At 39.5% G+C, this 18903-nt stretch overlaps 1 protein-coding gene across 2 annotated transcripts; it reads right to left on the reverse strand.

The window, feature by feature from the left end:
• Positions 1-142: 142 nt before the first annotated feature.
• Positions 143-16230, reverse strand: GBP3 (guanylate binding protein 3). Of its 2 annotated transcripts, XM_025365011.1 has the most exons (12): positions 16020-16230; positions 13601-13812; positions 13178-13263; positions 8532-8659; positions 7847-7956; positions 7390-7586; positions 6493-6735; positions 5058-5338; positions 4215-4427; positions 2700-2802; positions 2276-2469; positions 143-1317 (listed from the first exon to the last, which is right to left on the reverse strand). In XM_025365011.1, the coding sequence occupies exons 4-12, from the start codon at positions 8610-8612 to the stop codon at positions 1189-1191; spliced, it is 1551 nt and encodes a 516-aa protein (XP_025220796.1). In that variant the 5' UTR covers positions 8613-8659; positions 13178-13263; positions 13601-13812; positions 16020-16230; the 3' UTR covers positions 143-1188. The 2 variants fall into 2 exon arrangements, with proteins under 2 accessions (XP_025220796.1, XP_025220787.1); XM_025365002.1 differs by lacking the exon at positions 13178-13263 and having other exon boundaries at positions 16020-16206.
• Positions 16231-18903: the final 2673 nt, after the last annotated feature.

Consider the following 18903-nt stretch of genomic DNA (forward strand, 5'->3'; position numbering starts at 1 on the left):
GACAGTTGACCTGCAAAACCATAAATAATCACCATCTGGCATTTTACAGAAAAGTTAGCCAACCACTGCTATAAAGACTCAAACCTTATTTTTTGGTGAAAAACTAAAAAAAAAAAAAAAAAAGGAAATAAACTAGTGAAACTTATTTTATTTCTAGGTTAGTTTATTTCTAGTTCAAAAATAAACTGTAATTGCTGTAAGAAATGTCAACCACTTACCTAGGACTTTTGATAATGGGGATGAAGTCTACATATACTAAGTAATAACAAGATAATTATTTTATTGTTCAAAAAAAAGTCAAAAAAATTCCATATTCCTTTTGGGGAAAATTGGCAGGATTTCAAGTATGACCTTTAAGAATTAGGAAAAGACTAGCCTATGCTTTAGGATTAAAACAATCAAATAATTAAGTTAGTTCAATTTTCTGACATATTCTCTGTCATCAAAGTGCATCATTGCAAGTTATACATCACTAAAATTACACAGTGAATAATTATTATGATGTGATTATTTAATTCAGTGTCAACTGTCTAAAGGTCTAAAGTGTCACATTAACGTTATAATCTAGATGAACTGAAGAAGAAAGAAAATATTTCTTCATTAGCCCATTTGTTTATGATTCAATTCCTACTCAATGCTAATGATTTCTTCTACCTTCCTATGGAAAATATAAGATTCTAGATTTTTGTATAAGGTGGTTTGCTTTAGCTTGAGATCTGTCAGTGAGAATTATCCCTGGGCAATGTCCAGAAATCACATTATTGTTCATAGACCTTGTAGCCTTGATATAATGGAGAACTGTACACTGTCTTCCCTAGTAAGCTCGGATGGTTGTTTCTGATATTGGGACCCATTGTACACTTAGCCAAACCAGTGCCCAAATATGTCCCAAGATTTTTACCTAAGACTTTCCTCAGTATCCACTGGTCATCTGGAAGAATAAACTTCTGAATGGCAGCAACTCATGACCCCTCCTCTGTTGGTACGGAGGTAAATGCAATCTTTGTTGCACAATTTACAATCTTTTTAAGGAAAAAACATAGTTTTGATAATTGAACTGCATGTTCTTGTAAACTTTTAGTGTTATGATGCAAGATCTAATTATTATCAAATATAGTGACACTTGTCCCAAATTCTAAAATTGTTTCAGTTATGCCTTGAGTCAGGGTGACAGAAAAGCTCTGTTGTTTAGATCTTTAGCTTACGGGACATATATCTCTTGTTTTTTTTTCCCAGGGTCTTCTGTAGCTTTTGTATCTCATTTTGAAGTTGGGTACTTTCACCTTGGCATCTCTCCTTCAGTAGTCGGGCCTGTTCCTAAAAAGGGACAAATGGAGACTAAATAAGTGTAGCATTAAGTAAATCTCTATAAGCTATCTAGTTTCCACATGCATTCCTGGGTTTTCTATAGCCAAAAGAGTTCTTGCTTTTTTTCCCCCTATTACAAAACCTTTGTGGTCAATCTTAATATATTTGACTTCAAGTCTTCCCTATGCATTATAGACTTTTTAAAACACCTACCTACATACATATTATTATATATACACATAATACAGAAATAAGGTACTCTCAAAATCTGATGAGGTATATGAATCTTAGATCAGGAAATTTGGTCTAAGTCTCTACTCCCTGTTGGCAGGGGTAGCAGAAGATAGGCAAGGAAATCCAAGTGCCAGACTTAACATATATAATTTCTGCACATAGCTCCCAACTCAACATAAGCTGTGAGTAGGGCACAGAAAACAGACAGGAGTGGTAGACTGCCCTACAGGTGTGAGGGTTAGGGAGTCCTTCTGCTCATAAAAGTTATCTTAGAGCCAAAGTCATACTAGATGGGATAGAAAAAATATTACTGTGGATTCCATGAAGTGATGAAGATGGGTCAGATATTTACTAGCTGTGTGACACTATAAAAGTTATTTAATATTTTCTGAACCTCTGTTTCCTCTCCTAAGTAATTGGGATGAAGTTCTCACTTCATATGGTATTAAGCAAGAGATATAGATAAGGCATTTTTATGATGCCTAGTATATGAGAGTCATAAGTGGAAGGATATACTAAAAAAGGACTGAATGTGACATGCTGCAAATAAAGTTTTAGTGACCACATGTAGGCAGTGGCCACTTCAAGTCAGATAGACAGAAACAAGAAGGTACAAGTGAGCAAGCAGAATCCTTCCCCTGGGCTTTATGTTCTCTCTGCCATACTAAGTTTGTGATCAGGAAGAACAGACAGAAAACAGAAAAACAAACAACAAGGTGATGCATTTGGATACCTGAAGTTTACTAGTGAGGGTCCTCTCTTGCTCTTCCAGCAACTGGGCCCTCTCCCTCTCTATCTTCTCAGTCAATTGTTTCACATGTTCCTGATAACTCTTCTCTTTCTCTTCCATCATCTGCTGATACTTTATTTGCATTTCCTCCACCATTTTTGCTGAAGCCTGTGCAGATTCAGCTTTTGCATGTTCCACTGTAGAGGAAAAGGAAGAAAAAAAGTTTGTGTGGGGTTATCTTATTACCTCATTCTTTGTTATAAACTTACTTGCCATTGTTGCTGCTGACTGCATATGACCTACTCAGAGATGACCTCAATAAGTAAGACACGTCTTGCTTTAGTTTATGGAAGTTAGGTTTATCCAGTCAAATTATTTAAAATTTGAAAAGCTTTAGGATAAGCTGATCCTTTGACTTGCTCCTCACCTTCAATCTCCTTTTCCTTTTTTGTGAGAATCTTGTCTGTCTGTAGAATTGCATCAGTCACAGACTCCTTGGATTTCAAGTATGTCTGCAGAATCTCTTCAGCCTTAGGACCCAGAGAACACAGAGTGAGAAGTAGGAAATGGCTGTAAGCAGGTGTTCCTGTTCGTCTGTCAACCATCTTTTCTTCTGAGAATTCTTCCTCTTGGTGTGCCTGGTAGTCAAGATTCTCTATCACAGGGCCAGATACATGCTCCAAGCTGGCCAATCAGATGACCTTACTTAGCAGAATCTTATTTAGGAGGATGATATAGATACTGGGAAATAAGATTCCCTGTTCTTTTCAAATTGAGGGCTCTAAATTTAATGCTGTGGTTCCATATGGGCTGAGCTGACTGGAGAATGAAGCCCTCCTTGAGAGAGCAAGTCAGAGTGATTCAGATAGAGGGAGGAAGAGAGGGAGAGAATTGTGGGGAATGCAGGGAGGACATCAGGCAGAGAGACAGATCATGACATTATTTGAAATCTTGGATCCAGATGTCCTTTAAATCCACTTTGAAACCTAAAACGATGAATTACCAATTTTTTTTAAAGCAACCATCATTGGGTTTTTGTCTCTTGGAACAGAAAAAAATTCAGCTGTAATGATCATGACAACAACTTGGTGGTTAATCTGATAATTGAATTTATAACTCAATAGTTAATTGACTACACTCTCTAATTAATTAACTACCTTTTTTTTTTTTTTTTTTTTTTTTGAGACAGAATCTTGCTCTGTTGCCAGGCTGGAGTGCAGTGGCACGATCTCAGCTCACTGCAACCTCCGCCTCCTGGGTTCAAGTGATTCTCCTGCCTCAGCCTCCCGAGTAGCTGGAATTACAAGCACCCGCCACCACGCTCAGCTAATTTTTGTATTTTTAGTAGAGATGGGGTTTCACCATGTTGGGCAGGATGGTCTTGATCTCTTGACCTCATAATCTGCCTGCCTCGGCCTCTCAAAGTGCTGGGATTACAGGCATGAGTCACTGTGCCCGGCCTAATTAACTAATTTTTGAAAGAAAGAGTCTGGCTCTGTTGCCCAGGCTAGAGTGCTATGGTGCAGTCTTGGTTCACTGAACCTCCCGGGCCCAAGCAATTCTCCTGCCTCAACCTTCTGAGTACCTGGGACTACAGGCATGTGCCACAGTGCCCGGCTAATTTTTATATTCTTACGAGAGACAGGTTTCGCCATGTTGCTCAGGCTGGTCTTAAACTCCTGAGCTCAAGCAATCTGCCTGCCTCTGCCTCCCAAAGTGTTAGGATTACAGGCTTGAGCCACCGCACCCGCTGACTGCACTTCCTTTGATGAGCACCTGGGACATATCTGGTGTAACAGTCTCCCTGCATATGTTATTGAATGAAAGCATGAATGTTATACAGACAAAAAAGCACACCTGTGTGCAACGAGACTTGGTCACCTTAGTGTTTGTAGGAGGCAGGTCAGCAGATTTCCATAATTGACAGATGAATCTTGGTTACCTGTATCCCCTTCCTTGGTTCCTCATGGTACTTTTTCTTCAGGTCTTGTAGCTTCTGAATAAAGAGACAATAGCCGCCTGGTTTCGAATAAATTCCCATCTTCACTTCCTCTTCTAGAGGGCTGAAAATGTCCTGAAGTAAAGCTGAGCAACGATCTGATGATGCTTCCTGATTCTGTTTACAAAAGTCATCCCGCTTTTTTACTAGCTGGACCTTTAATGTAAAAGCACGAAGTAAAAAGAATAACAGGGAAAGGATGTGAGCTTGACCTCAGAATTTTGGGAAAGACTTCTGAAAATAAAAAGTCAATGACCCTGGAGAAACTGACAGACTCCTCAGCAGGAGCACCCTCTTCCTCCTGATCCCACTTTCTACTGAAGTCGCTTTCTTTTTGGAGGTGAGATTCAGGGCTGAGATTGATAGCTTTATGTCAACAGTTAGAGGAAAACTCTGCTTTTGCATATTGGACTAATGATTTCATATGGAATAAATGTGGTTGAACAGAACCCTGCTCAAGATAACTAAGAAGAAAATTTTCTTTGCATTTGGCTAGAATATCAAATCAGTCTGAGAAGAGTGGGCATGTAATTTGATTAGAAGCTCTGATTGTCAGTTACATGAATTTAATAAAGGGAAGACCCTTTATTGATAAGCAATGTTTTTAAACTTTGAGTCTGAAGTAATAAAATTGTTTTTTTCTGATTATTACGATTACCAAGAGCTAGTTGTCACCATTTTAAAATCTAGAATAATTATTTCTCTCAAAATAAATACCAATTTCATTTCTTAGTAGTATTTTACCTTCCAAAATCCAAATTCATGTAAACGTGACAGAAAAATTACCGCTAATTTCTTTTGAAACAGATGGTCCACATCCTTGAAAGAGTTCTTCATAAATACTTCAGTGGCCTCCCTCTCACTGTCCCTGTGCAGGTCTAGCAGCTCCTGGAGGGTTTCCGTGGGCAGCTGCACCTTCTGGCCCATCTGCTGGTCATAGTGAGCAATGGCTTTTTGCACTGCAACTGAGTTCTCTATCTGAGCCAAGGCCAGGATTGTGTTCTCCATGCAGGGCAGGTCCCCACTGCTGATAGCATCAATATAGGTCAGCACCAGGCTTTCTAGACCTACATATAGAGAACAAACGATAATGTTTCTTGTACTAAAGAAAATTCTGTATTCTGTGTAATTCTGAACATGTCAATTTCCACCTATTTTCCTCACAGCATCAAGGTCCTCAGAATCAACTGGAAGCTTGCTGGAAATGCCTATTGTCAGCCTCTGTCCCAGATCTACTGAATTAGACTTTTCTCTTTGGGTAAGATCCCCAGATGATATGTATGCATACTGACATTTGAGAATCCTTGTTCTAAATGACATAGGCCTGTGTTAGTTGAATGTTTGCATCCATTTCAGCCCCAAGCACCATCAGAAAAGGAACCCATAGCTATTTCATTTATGACTGTATCCTCAGCCTATTCACAGTAGCATTTGATCAATACTTGTGGAACAAATGATACTCTCCTAGTCAAAAGGAGTCCTCCATTTGGTTCATTTTAGCACAGCATTGTCAAAGTAAACTTTCTGTAATGATGGAAGTGTTCTGTATGTGCTGTTCAGTAAGCTAGCCACTGAGAACATGTAAATATAAGCCCTTGAAATATAGCCATGTGAATTGACATTAATTTTTCCTTATATTAATTGATTTACATTTACATTTAGATAGTCCCACTTGTCTAATGGCTACTGTACAGTACAGGCCCAGTTTACTGTGGCAATTTTAAGTAATAAAACTTTTTTCCTTTGCTTTTCCTATCCTATCCCACCAAGAAAGTTGACCAACAAAATCTATTAGAAATGTTGGTGTCATCTAGAGTTTAACACAAATGTAGCAGTAGATTGGGATTTTTCAATGCTCAAACTAGGTGGAGTTATTCCATGCTCCTTTCATATTTTTTTTTTCCTCTGTCACCCATGCTGGAGTGCAGTGGCGTGATCTCATCTCACTGCAACCTCTGCCTCCCAGGTTCAAGCAATTCTCCTGCCTCAGCCTCCCAAGTAGCTGGGATTACAGGCATGTGCCACCATGCCTGTCTAATTTCTTTTGTATGTTTAGTAGAAACATGGTTTTGCCATGCGGGCTAGGTTGGTCTCAAACTCCTGGCCTCAAGTGATCTGCCCTCCTCGGCCTCCCACAGTGCTGAGATTACAGGTGTGAGCCATCATGCCTGGCCATCCTTTAGTTTTAACAATGAGCAGAAGTACTAGGAAGGGGACTTACGAGGCCCGTTGACCTTGATGCCTCCTGAAAGAGTTTTAGTTTTGGAATTGCTAAAGATGTAGGAACAAAAGTCTGCTACTTGTTGCACAAATTCGGGGTCCAGCTCTTCATCATGTAGTTTCTCGAGCTGGGCAAGCTTCTTGCAGTGAACGGGGCGATCAAAGACAAAGCATTTCTTCTTTGGGAAGAACTTCAGGATACAGAGTCGGGGCAGATTAAAATTTTTATCTTTTTCACTGGTACCTAGAAAAACATAATAAAGAAATTTGCCTAATATAAGTGTTTCTATAAAGGGTCAAATAGTAAGTATTTTAGGCTCTGCAGGCTAGGTGGTCTCTTTTCCAAGTACTCAACTCTGTTATTGGAGCATGACAACAGCTTTAGACAATATGTAAATGAATGGGCAGAGCATTCTTCCCAAAAAACCTCATTTAGAAAGACAGCTGGCAGGCAGCATTGGCCATCATTTGTCTTAGGCTGCAGTTTGCCAACATTTGGACTAGTACACTGTTCATGTTTAATCTATGTTCTTTAAATAAATATCCATTGCCTTCATATTTTATGGGTAAATACAGAATCACAAACCCTACATAAGGAGATAAAATTTACCTAAATTATACAATAGGGGAAAATGAAAGAAAAAGAAACTTATTTTAGAACACAGGAGAATATAATTTAAAATCTAGTCTATTAATTTAGATATTCAGCAAGCATTCATTCCTTTTTTCCTTTTTTCAAAAAACCTTTTTGATTGCTAATAGCAAGCATTAATTCTTAAGAATAGCAAGCTAGAGATATAGAAAACTATAAATGTGAGAAAACTATCAATAGTAAACTAAAAAATGATAATTTCCAGTGTTTTGTCATCCTCATTTATCAATGGTACGTCCCTGTTACCTTGTGTTAGCTTCAGGGAATACTCCAGGTACTCATCTGCTGTGAGGGGTTGTCCATCTGCTTCTAAGTCCAGGGAGAAATCTCTCAGTGTCCACACAAAGTCTGGGAAGAAGCTCACAAAGTCAGCTGAATCCTCATTCTCATTCTCATCAGGTGAGGATTTTGATCGGATTCGATGTGTCAGCTCTGTCACATAGCTGAGTAGCTAACTAAGGAAATGTGACAAAATGAACAGGGACCTCATCCCATATTAGTTCAACACATTCCCAAAGTTTCCATTTTCCTTTGCTCCTAAGTGTCATTTCTAAAGTGGATACATGGGATCGCTCCTCGTACTTGCATTATTTTTTGTTTTCTCCTCTTAAGCTTGATTCATGAAGATTCACAGTTAGGCAGCTGGTTTATGAATACAGGTGTCCCCTCTGACCTTGGTGCTGTTCTGGGTCACAAAGGATACTGCAGTTGGTCCATGGCCTGCTGGTTGATGGTTCCCATGCTATTGTACACGAAGGTGCTGCTCAGGAGGATGGCCAGGGCGAAGATCCAGGAGTCATTTTGGTTGTCACCCTGGAAGTCAAGACACACTGGAGTCAGGAGCAAGTTTCATCGTCACAGCTCTTTCCAGAGTAACAGTAGTATAAGTATATCATAAGTTAGAGTTTTCTTTTAAGACTAATGACCCAGGAAAAGAACCCAAATCCAAACAAAATAATTGTTACTCAGCTGATTCTCACTAGGTCCTCTTATGATCATTGGCAGGTAATTGCAAAATAAACATTCAAGGTTGGTGGGCATTCTAAGGCCTGAAGTATAATTTAAATTTGCTCAGGCTACTGAATTATAAGTTCTCTGCAGGATAGGACTCAAGACATTGGATTTATTTGTGCTCTCTTCATGCATCTGTGTTAACTCACATAGCTTACAACCTACAGTTAGTAGAATACTGTGTGTTGACCAACATGCTCTTCTAGGATTCTGTCTTATGAACTTTTTTTTTGCTAAGTTTGGCCTTATGACATGTACACGGAAATGAAAAGACAAATTATAGTTAAATGCAAATACTTCTTTAAGAAAAAACTAAATGGTGCTTAAAATATTCAGAGAGGAGAGGCTTATTCCAAAATTGAATCTTTGACCCTTACCTTCTTTACATCTCCCAGGCCCTCAGTGTCAAGCAGGACTAGGGTGTGTTCTGGCTTCTTGGGGTGAGGCACACACCACATCCAGATTCCTTTGGTGTGAGATTCCACTGTGGAGCCCAGAGAGAAGCCTGTAAAGAAGAGATGGAATAAGAAGGGCTGGAGGTTTAATAGCAGGTACTTCTGGAAATTGAGGCAAATGTAGCGTCATAATTAATGTTAAGAGAGATAACCAAAAGCACAATCCGTACTTACCTTACTTATAATCAGAAAAATAGAAAAATTTGAATATCCAGTATATAAATGGATTCAGGACCTTTCATGATAAAAACAATCAACAAGTTAGAAATAGAAAAAAACTGAGGCAAGAGAATCACTTGAACCCAGGAGGTGGAGGTTGCAGTGAGCCGAGATAGCACCACTGCACTCCAGCGTGGGCAACAGAGCAAGACTCTGTCTTTAAAAAAAAAAAAAAAAAAAGAAGAAGAAGGGTAGGGAAATAGAAAAAAAATTACCTCAACAATATAAAAATATAAAGGACATATATGAAAAATTCATAGCCCACTTCATACTCAATGGTGAAGACTGAAAATTTTCCTCTAATATGGGAACAAGGAAAGGATGCCCACTTTTGCCACTTCTTTTCCACAAAGTACTAAAGGTCCTATCCAGCATAATTAGGTGAGAAAAGGAAACAGAAAGCATCTAAATTGGAAAGGAAGATGTAAAATAATCTGTATTCATTGATGATATTATCTCTGTAGAAAACGTTAAATATTACACAGAACTGTTAGAACTAATAAAAAGAATTCAGCAAAGTTGCAGCATACAAAATTAACATGTAGAAATCAGCTGCATTTCTATACAGTAGCAATGAACAATCCAAAAAGGAAATTCTGAAAGCAATCCCATTAAACATACCACCAAAAGGGCAAACTACTTAAGAATAAAATTGACTGGGCACAGTGGCTCACGCTTGTAATCCCAGCACTTTGGGAGGCCGAGGTGGGTGGATCACAAGGTCAGGAGATCGAAACCATCTGGCCAATGTGGTGAAACCCTATCTCTACTAAAAATACAAAAAAAAGTTAGCTGGGTGTGGTGGTGGGCGCCTGTAATCCCACCTACTCGGGTGCCTGAGGCATGAGAATTGCCTGAACCCAGGAGGCGGAGGTTGCAGTGAGCTGAGATTGCTCCACTGCACTCCAGCCTGGCCACAGAGTGAGACTCTGTCACAAAACAAACAAACAAAAAAACCCAAAAAACTTAACCATAGAGGGCAATGACTTGTATAATAAAAATTACAAAACTCTTTTTTTTTTTTTTGATACAGAGTGTCACTGTGTCATCCAGGCTGGACTGTGATCACTGCTCACTGTAGCCTTGACCTCCAAGGCTCAAGCAATCTTGCCACCTCAGCCTCCCGAGTAGATGAGACTACAGGCATGTGCCACTAGGCCTGTCTAATTTTTGTATATTTTGTAGAGATGGGGTTTCATCGTGTTGTCCAGGTTGGTCTCAAATTCTTGAGCTCAAGTGATCTGCTGGTCTCAGCCTCCCAAAGTGCTGGGATTGCAGGTGTGAACCACTGCACTTGGCCAAACATTCTTAAAAGAAATTAAGCAAGAGATAAATAATTAGAAAGACATCTTGTAAAAGTGACATACAGATTCAATGCAATCCCTATCAAAATTCCAATGACTTTTTTAATAAATAAAAATATTAAAAATATCCACACTAACTTTCATATGAAATTTCAAGAGTTCTCCAAATTGTCAAAATAATCTCAAAAAGAAAGAAGAAAGTCAGAGGCTCACAGTTTCTGAGTTCTGAAACTTACTGTAAAACCAGGATAATCAGCACAGTTTGGTATTGGCTTAAACACTATTATCAACCAATGGAGTAGAGAACCTAGAAATGAACTCTCATATCTATAGTCAAATAATTTTCAACATGGGTGCTAAGATCATTCAATGCAGAAAGAGGAGTCTCTACAACAAATGACATTGGGAAAACAGTATTCACATGCTCACATGCCAAAAAAAAAAAAAAAGTTGGACTGTTAGCTTACACAATCCAAAAAGTAACTCAAAATGGATCAAAGAACTAACCATTTAGAGCTAAAACTATAAAACTCATGGGAGAAAACAAATGGGAAAAAACAGACAGTGAAAGGAAAAAACAGATAACTTTGACTTCATCAAAATTAAAAACTCCTGTGTATCAAATGACACTATCAACAGCATAAAAAAGGCAACACATGGAATGGAAGAAAACATTTGCTAAACATGTATCTGATAAGGAATTGATATCTAGCAAATATAAAGAATTCCTACAATGCAACACAAACAGATTAAAAAGTAAACAAAGAACTTGAATTGACATTTCTCTAAAGAACGGCGAATAAGCACCTGAAAAGATGTTCAACATTACTAGTTGTTAGGGAAATGCAAATTAAAACCATAGTGAGATACTACTTCACATCCATTAGTATGGTGACTATCAAAAAAATTGAAAAGGGCCAGGCGCAGTGGCTCAAGCCTGAAATCCCAGCACTTTGGGAGACCGAGGCAGGTGGATTACCTGAGGTCAGGAGTTTGAGACTGGCCTGGCAAACATGGAGAAACCCCATTTCTACTAAAAATACAAAACTGAACCATGCATGGCAGCAGGCACCTGTAATCTCTGCTACTTGGGAGACTGAGGCAGGAGAATCGCTTGAACCCAGGAGGTGGAGGTTGCTGTGAGCTGGGATCTTGCCACTGTACTCCAGCCTGGGTGACAGAGTGAGACTGTGTCTCAAAAAAAAAAAAAAAAAAAAAAAGAAATTAAAATAACTGTAGGGAGACCCCCTGAAACTATTGCTACCGAATAAAAGATGAAATGCTTCTGATCATTGTAAATACAAAATTGCATGCAGGATTGTGTAAAGGCAATGCCAGGTTGGACTGCCAGAATGAGCCAACAGTACGTGATGTGCTTCCCTCTGCAGAGAGCCTATGAATGGACGTGCAGTCAGGGAGGTTTCACATCACCAAGATTCCTATCCCAGAAAAGCAGATGTTCATAGCTCTGGGAATGGAATGTGACCCTTGTGGTGAACCTATAAATGGATGCATGAGGGGCGCCTGTCCATATGGATAAGATGGGGCTATAAACGCCCTCATCTTGCCACGGCTCTTCTGGGCCTCTTTAGGGTTAAGGCATACTCCCTTCTGAGAATTTCTGGTCTAACGAGTTGTCTAGCTTCACATCTTGTTTCTATGGATTGTTTGTAACCAGCTTTTGCTGCAACTGTTACTGCTGATTATTATCTTACTAATGGAAGATATGGAAAGACTGTGTTTTGTTTTAAGGCTCTGTTAGAAATTACTGATGTGCGCACTATATTGTAAATTCTTATCTCTGTATATTGTACTTCTGCATACAGATGTTATGTTAAAGAAAAAAATCACATCCCCATGTGACCATCTCACCTCATAATCAAATGGCCCTAAATCCCTCACTAACCTACCCCCGCCCTCACTAAACTTAATGATAAATGCTGGCGTATCCAGTGCATTGACGGCATCCCAGGACCAGAAGGTGGTAACCCCTCTGGACCCAGCTTTCACTATCTTGTGTGTGTTTATTATTTCTCAACCTGCCGATCCACCTGGGAACAAAGAGAGAGCCCCATTGCATTGCAGGCTGTTGACCAGATCCCACAATAAATAACAAATGTTGGTGAATTTGAAGAGAAATTAGAACCCTTGTGCATTTCGGTTGGGAATGCTAAATGGTGCAGTCACTGTGGAAAATGATATAGCAATTCCTTAAAAAATTTAACGTGGAATGACTATATGAGCCAGCAATTCCACTTCTGGGTGTATACCTAAAAGGAGTGAAAGCAGGGACTTGAACAGATATTTAGACACCCATGATCCTATCAGCATTATTTATAATAGCCAAAAGGTGGAAGCAACCCAAGTGTCAACTGACAGGTGAACAGATAAATTAGTATACACATACAGTTACTTAGCCTTGAAAACGAAGAATTTTTTCTCTCTTTCTTTATTTTTGAGACAGAATTTCACTCTATGCCCAGGCTGGAGTGCAAAGGCACAATCTTGGCTCACCACAACCTCTGTCTCCCAGATTCAAGTGATTCTCCTGCCCCAGCCTCCCAAGTAGCTGGGATTATAGGCATGTGCCACCATGCCCAGCTAATTTTGTATTTTTAGTAGAGATAGGGTTTCTCCACATTGGTCAGGCTGGTCTTGAACTCCCCACTTCAGGTGATCTGCCTGCATTGGCCTCCCAAAGTGCTGGGATTACAGGCGTAAGTGCCTGGCCAAAAAGGAAGAATTTTGACACATGCTACCACACTGAACCTTGAAGACATTATGTAAATTAGAATAAGCCAGTCACCAAAGGACAAATATTGAATGAATTCCACTTATATAACATTCCTAGAGTAGTCAAATTAATAGAGATGGAATGTAGAATTGTGGTAGGAGATGGGGGTTTTTGGGCCTTTTGTTTAATTGGCACAGAGTTTCTCTTGGGGAAGATTAAAAAGTTCTTTGCATGGGCAACATGGTGAAACCCTGTCTCTACAAAAAATACAAAAATTAGCCGGGTGTGGTGGCATGCACCTGTAGTCCTACCTACTCAGGAGGCTGAGGTGAGAGGATTGCTTGAGCCCAGGAAGTCAAGACTGTGGTGAGCTGAGATCTTGCCACTGTACTGCAGCCTGGGAGACAGAGCAAGACCTTGTCTCAAGAAAAAGAAAAAAAAAAAAAAAAGACTAGCCAAGTGCAGTAAGTAGTGAGAAGGGTGAGGGGAAAGAGTAGAACAAGGAGTTCAACTGTAACTCATGGTGAACAATCAATTGAGATAACTCACTACCTTCAGAACAGCCACGAGCTGACTCTTAACCCCTAGAAGAGTGAAGATAAGGAGCCCAACTGTGAATGGAAAGTTAGCCTATCATTCCCAGCGCCAGCTTCCTCTCCTCACATCCTCATAATGGATGCTGACTGTGTGGTGGGACAGAAGGGAGTTTGCAGAGCTTTGCTCATGCCACTCACCCATATTCTTCCCAGCCAGCTTGTTCATCAGGTAGGATTTGCCTGTGCGGTAGAGGCCCACAATTGCCACCACCACCACAGGCTGTGTAATGGCAGACAGGATCTTCAGAGCTTCTGGATTCGCCACCAGTTCCCCATTAGTGTTCTCAATGAGGCACATTGGGCCTGTCATGTGGATCTCTGGAGCCATGTCCAGGGCGTTGTTCTCTTCTCTGCAAGGGAGGAGTTGGAATGAATTAGAATTTCCAGTCTTTTGCATTTAGAGGATAGAGTCACAAAATTCCGCAAGATGGCCAAAAGTTTTGTGTGTGTCAGTGAGAGAGATGAGGGAAAATCTGTATCATTTAAAAAAATTATGGAAATATTATCATCAGATTAAATATTGGTATGACAGCAACTTATCAACAGTCAACTACTCGTGCAACCTTATTGTGGAAAACCTTCCCTTGGATTCTTATTAAAAAATTTACACTAGACAATAAATAGAAGATAAAATAGGACATAGAGAATTTTTTTTACATCTTGGCTATATGTAAGAAATTCAATATTGATTTGTTTATTCATGAATTCTTATGGTGAATAAAGAACCCCATGAGTAAATTTTTCATTGGTTGATGTATGCCCTTAAGACAATTTCCAGAGATTTTTAAATGTGTTCCTTCCTCCATTTTCAACTGGTTATGCTTACTTCCCTGCAATGAAGATCCATAAAGCTTCTCACAGTGCCGTTCTGGAAGTGGAACCAATGTAACATACTTTTGCAAATTTTATAGAACTACATAACCATGTGAAACACATGCCTAGGGACCTTTCCAAGGGCTTTGAAGGGGCACATGCAAGAGAGGGGCCCTGAAACTTAAGCTTCATTAGCGTCACGATAAGGTAGCCTCTAGTGTGGGTATAAATGCAAAACTGCCAATACTGAATGTTCCTAAGAAACACACACATACACACACACACACACACACACACAACGACAACAACAACAAAACAAACAAAAAAAATCCATGAAATAAGGATTGAAAGACCAGGAGGCACATAAAGAGAGCTACATAGGAAGTTGTTAAAAGAAAATATATTTCCAGCAATGCAGGTTTAGGTTTTCTGTTTTGTTCTGTTTTTCCATTTTGTAGAGTAGGAGAAAGAGAAATGGGAAGAGGAGAAACAGAAGTGGGGAAGAGGAGGACAAAGGGCTCGAAAGATGAGAGAGAGAGAGAGAGACAGAGAGAGAAAGAGAGAGAGAGAGAGAGAAAGAGAAAGTGCCAGCAAGGGAGCTGTCAGACAAGGTGATGAATGAGGCTATTGTTTTGCCAAGGAATTCAGGGAAGGCGTTTCCAGAAGGTGGGATCTGAGTTGTCTGAGTGCATGGGAGAGGTTAAAGTAAGCAAACATACTGGCTTTAGTAGTAATGCATTACAGGAAATTCTCCTGTAAATTCTCCAGAGGAAATTCTGCATAGGAAAACTAGGCCACCGCCCTCTCTCTCTCTCTCTCTCTTTCTCTCTTAAAAAAAAAAAAAAAAAAAAAAAAGGAAGGAAAGGAGAGGAAGCTCTTTAGCCTAGATTATTTCTAGAGAAGCAATCTGAAACAAATGCTGTTTTCATGAATCTTCCTCCTCTTTGGTGCTGGGTTTCAGTTTTTCCTTTGTCTATAACCCTGTCAGTGGGCTGCTTACTCTGCATTACCTTTGCTGTTCTTTCCTTCTGGTGAAAAGAACCCATTTGTAGCTCTTTCCATTTCTTAGCTGCATAGGAGCAGGATTCAGCAAGCTCCATCACTGACAATGGAGATGTAATTATGTCCCTAGTCAACACAGACAATGTCAACAAAGAGAAAGACTATCCTAGCGCATTTCAAACTCTGTTTAGTTCCTGTCTGCTGTAGTGGCACTTAGAGCCATGCTGCTTCTGATAACACCAGGATTTCATCTGACCTGTGTCCCACGTCAGGCTCAGCTGCAGCCTAATTTGGTCCTGGTCATTTTTTTTTTTTTTTTTTTTTTTTTTGAGACGGAGTCTCGCTCTGTCGCCCAGGCTGGAGTGCAGTGGCCGGATCTCAGCCCACTGCAAGCTCCGCCTCCCGGGTTCACGCCATTCTCCTGCCTCAGCCTCCAGAGTAGCTGGGACTACAGGCGCCCGCCACCTCGCCCGGCTAGTTTTTTGTATTTTTTAGTAGAGACGGGGTTTCACCGTGTTAGCCAGGATGGTCTCGATCTCCTGACCTTGTGATCCGCCCGTCTCGGCCTCCCAAAGTGCTGGGATTACAGGCTTGAGCCACCGCGCCCGGCTGGTCCTGGTCATTTTTAAGAAAACGAACTGACTTTTATAAATTCCTTCCCATCCTTGCCACAACGTTATAGGCTCCACGTCCCTGAGCTGAGGTACTTCAGAGCTGGAGAGGAAGCAATAGGAGTTCTTACCTGTGCTTTTCTCTTCAGTCCAGGTAAAGTTGTTTCTGTCACTTCTCTTTTCTTTCACTGGATCGCTGGACTTTTATTTTACCCCTCCGGTGTTACGTAGCTTTCTGGATTTTCCTCAGTGATCAAATAGTTAGAAGTTAAGCAACAATTGTAATGGCTTCAGAGCCTAGTGAAACTGAAAGTACTTTTTTCAAGGCACTGACTCAATAACCATAAATGCAATTTCTGGATTCTGCTAGTAGGAGGGTTTAAAATGAAGTTTCAAGGTTTTTTGTTGGAAGAGATCTTAGAGACCATTTATTGTTTTAAGAACATGTCCATTAGGTATTGAAAAAAATGAAATGTATCTCAAGATTAGAGATCTGGTTGAGAGTTGTAGAATGAGGAGGCATCGCATTAATTTTTAGATATAATTTCCTATAACAAGAGACAATTCACAATGGAGCTGCCTATTCTTTTAGAGGTGCAATAAGTGAGGAAAGGGCATGTTTTACACTCTCATGAACACCTAGTCCCTGGCACTGTGTGCCCAGCACACAGTCAGGAGGGGGCTCCATGCATTGTACTCATGTTCCAGGCTCAGTGCTGACTGGTTTACATGAATTACACTACTTAAATCTCATAACAAGTATTTCCCTATGATTTTGTAGAAACCAAGGCACAGAAAGACTTTATCAGTTGTCTAAGTTCATAGCACTATAACTAATCTGAACCCAGGGAGTCTTGATCGTAAACCCTCTTCTTGAACCACCTTACTATGCTGCCTTTGTTTGGTGAGTGAATAATTGTAAAAATATTTAATTTATAGATGACTTTCCTCTTTTTATTTAGTATACTATAATTTGATTTTTCATAAATTGTTTTCTAAGAGTTTCATATGTTATGTGTCTCTTTCATTCATGACTACTTACATGCAGAATAGGTGGTATAAACTCTATTTTACAGTAAAAACAAGAAATTGCAAAAAACCCTTGTAAGCATTTATTTGTTAGTTACACAACACTAAAAAGTATACATTAGGCATATATGAAATGAGATTTATTGTTCTCTCTTGATCATATTTTATAAAATAATTTTATTCAAACTTTTCCTATTCTTCCTGAACACTTTAGCTTCATCATTATTAAAACTACTTTAAAGTTTTTTTTTTTTTTTTTTTTTTTGAGACGGAGTCTCACTCTGTCCCCCAGGCTGGAGGCTGGAGTGCAGTGTTGCAATCTTGGCTCAGTGCAGCCTCCGCCTCCCAGGTTCCAGTGATTCTCCTGCCTCAGCCTCCCACGTAGCTGGGATTACAGGCACATGCCACCATGCCTGGCTGGTTTTTGTGTTTTTTGATAGAAATGGGTTTTACCATGTTGGCCAGGCTGGTCTCACACTCCTGACCTCAAGTGATCCACCCACCTCAGCTTCCCAAAGTGCTAGGATTACAGGCATGAGCCACCATGCCCCGCCAAAGTCTTTTAACTTATTTTTTTCAGAGTATATCATTGTTACTTTTGTCATAATCATTTGAACCATTTAAAATCCTGCAAATTGTCATAAAAACATATATCAAACAACAAAACATCTATTCAAGAAGACCCCTACAACTATGGTAACAATAGCAAGCGTCCATGGTACTTGTTTTACAGCCTGCTTCTTCCCCACCTTCAATGCAGATTGTCAAACATTCCACTACAGGTGGATATGACCAAGAAGCCTGTGTTCCCTCTTCTTTCATGTTCCCGTCAGGGATAAAATATCCCATTAGGAGGGGCAGTCTATGAGCATTTCTCATTCCCTCCAACACCAAGTTGTAGAAACTAAATTCCTGGTGAGCGTGACCAGATGTCAAGGGCTTTCAACCTCCCCCACCCCAGTCATAGAGTAAAAGGTCTAACCCAGGCTTCTCAGCCTGAGAACACCTCCTGATCCCTTCACTGTGGTTCACTTGTAGGGTGGAGTTTCCATGCTTGGAGAGACAAGCAAAGAAGACCAGAGGCTCCCATCCCTGTCCAGTAGAAGGGGCCATGGCTCAGAGGTTTTGCCCAGGAAAAGAGGCCATTCATAAAATCAAAGGGCTTGGAAGCTATTCCCCAAAATACCGACTTTGGTTGAAACAACATGTGGAAAAATTCAAGCATAGATACTTGAGGAAAGGTTATTGCTAGCTGATCTACTCTATGAGCAATACTAAAAGAAGATTTTCAAGCAGAAAGCAAGTTACCTTTTCAAATGGTAATACAAATCCACCTGGACAAACAGTAAAGGAATTATGTAATTACAAAAGACAGTATAAATGTATATTTTTTCCTTTCTCCTTATAACTTATTTTTAAAAAATAAGTACTTTATTGTATAAAAGAGTATGTATATAAGTGTATTTCAAGGCCTATAACATATAGAAATGTATTATACTTAACAAGAGTGACACAAAGAGAAAAGGTGGGAGCAAAGGTATACTGGAATAAAGAAACAATAGCAGATGTTAATTTGAACCTCTAGAAATAAGGAGAACTTGTAAGTAAGAAAATAAAAATGTAAAACTCTATAAATTTATACCTTTTCCTTCTGCTTCCTTAAAAGACATAAAATACTGTGATTTAATAATCATAACAGTGTATTATTGAATTTGTAACATATATAGATTTAATATATGTAATAATAATAGTACCAAAAGAGGGAAGAGCCAATAGTTATAGAGTTATTAGTATAATAATTCAGGATCTCACAGGAATTAATTTAGCATAAATTTCAAGCATCCTTTGGTAAGTTATATATATCATAATGCCTAGAACAATTACTAAAAAATAATAGGTCTCAAATCAATAACCTAGTCTTTTACCTTCAGACACTGGTTAAAAAAAACCAAAAAACTAAATCTGAAGCAAGCAGGAAGAAGAAAA

This window comes from Theropithecus gelada, chromosome 1, assembly GCF_003255815.1.
Source record: "Theropithecus gelada isolate Dixy chromosome 1, Tgel_1.0, whole genome shotgun sequence".
Taxonomy (NCBI): Eukaryota; Metazoa; Chordata; class Mammalia; order Primates; family Cercopithecidae; genus Theropithecus; species Theropithecus gelada.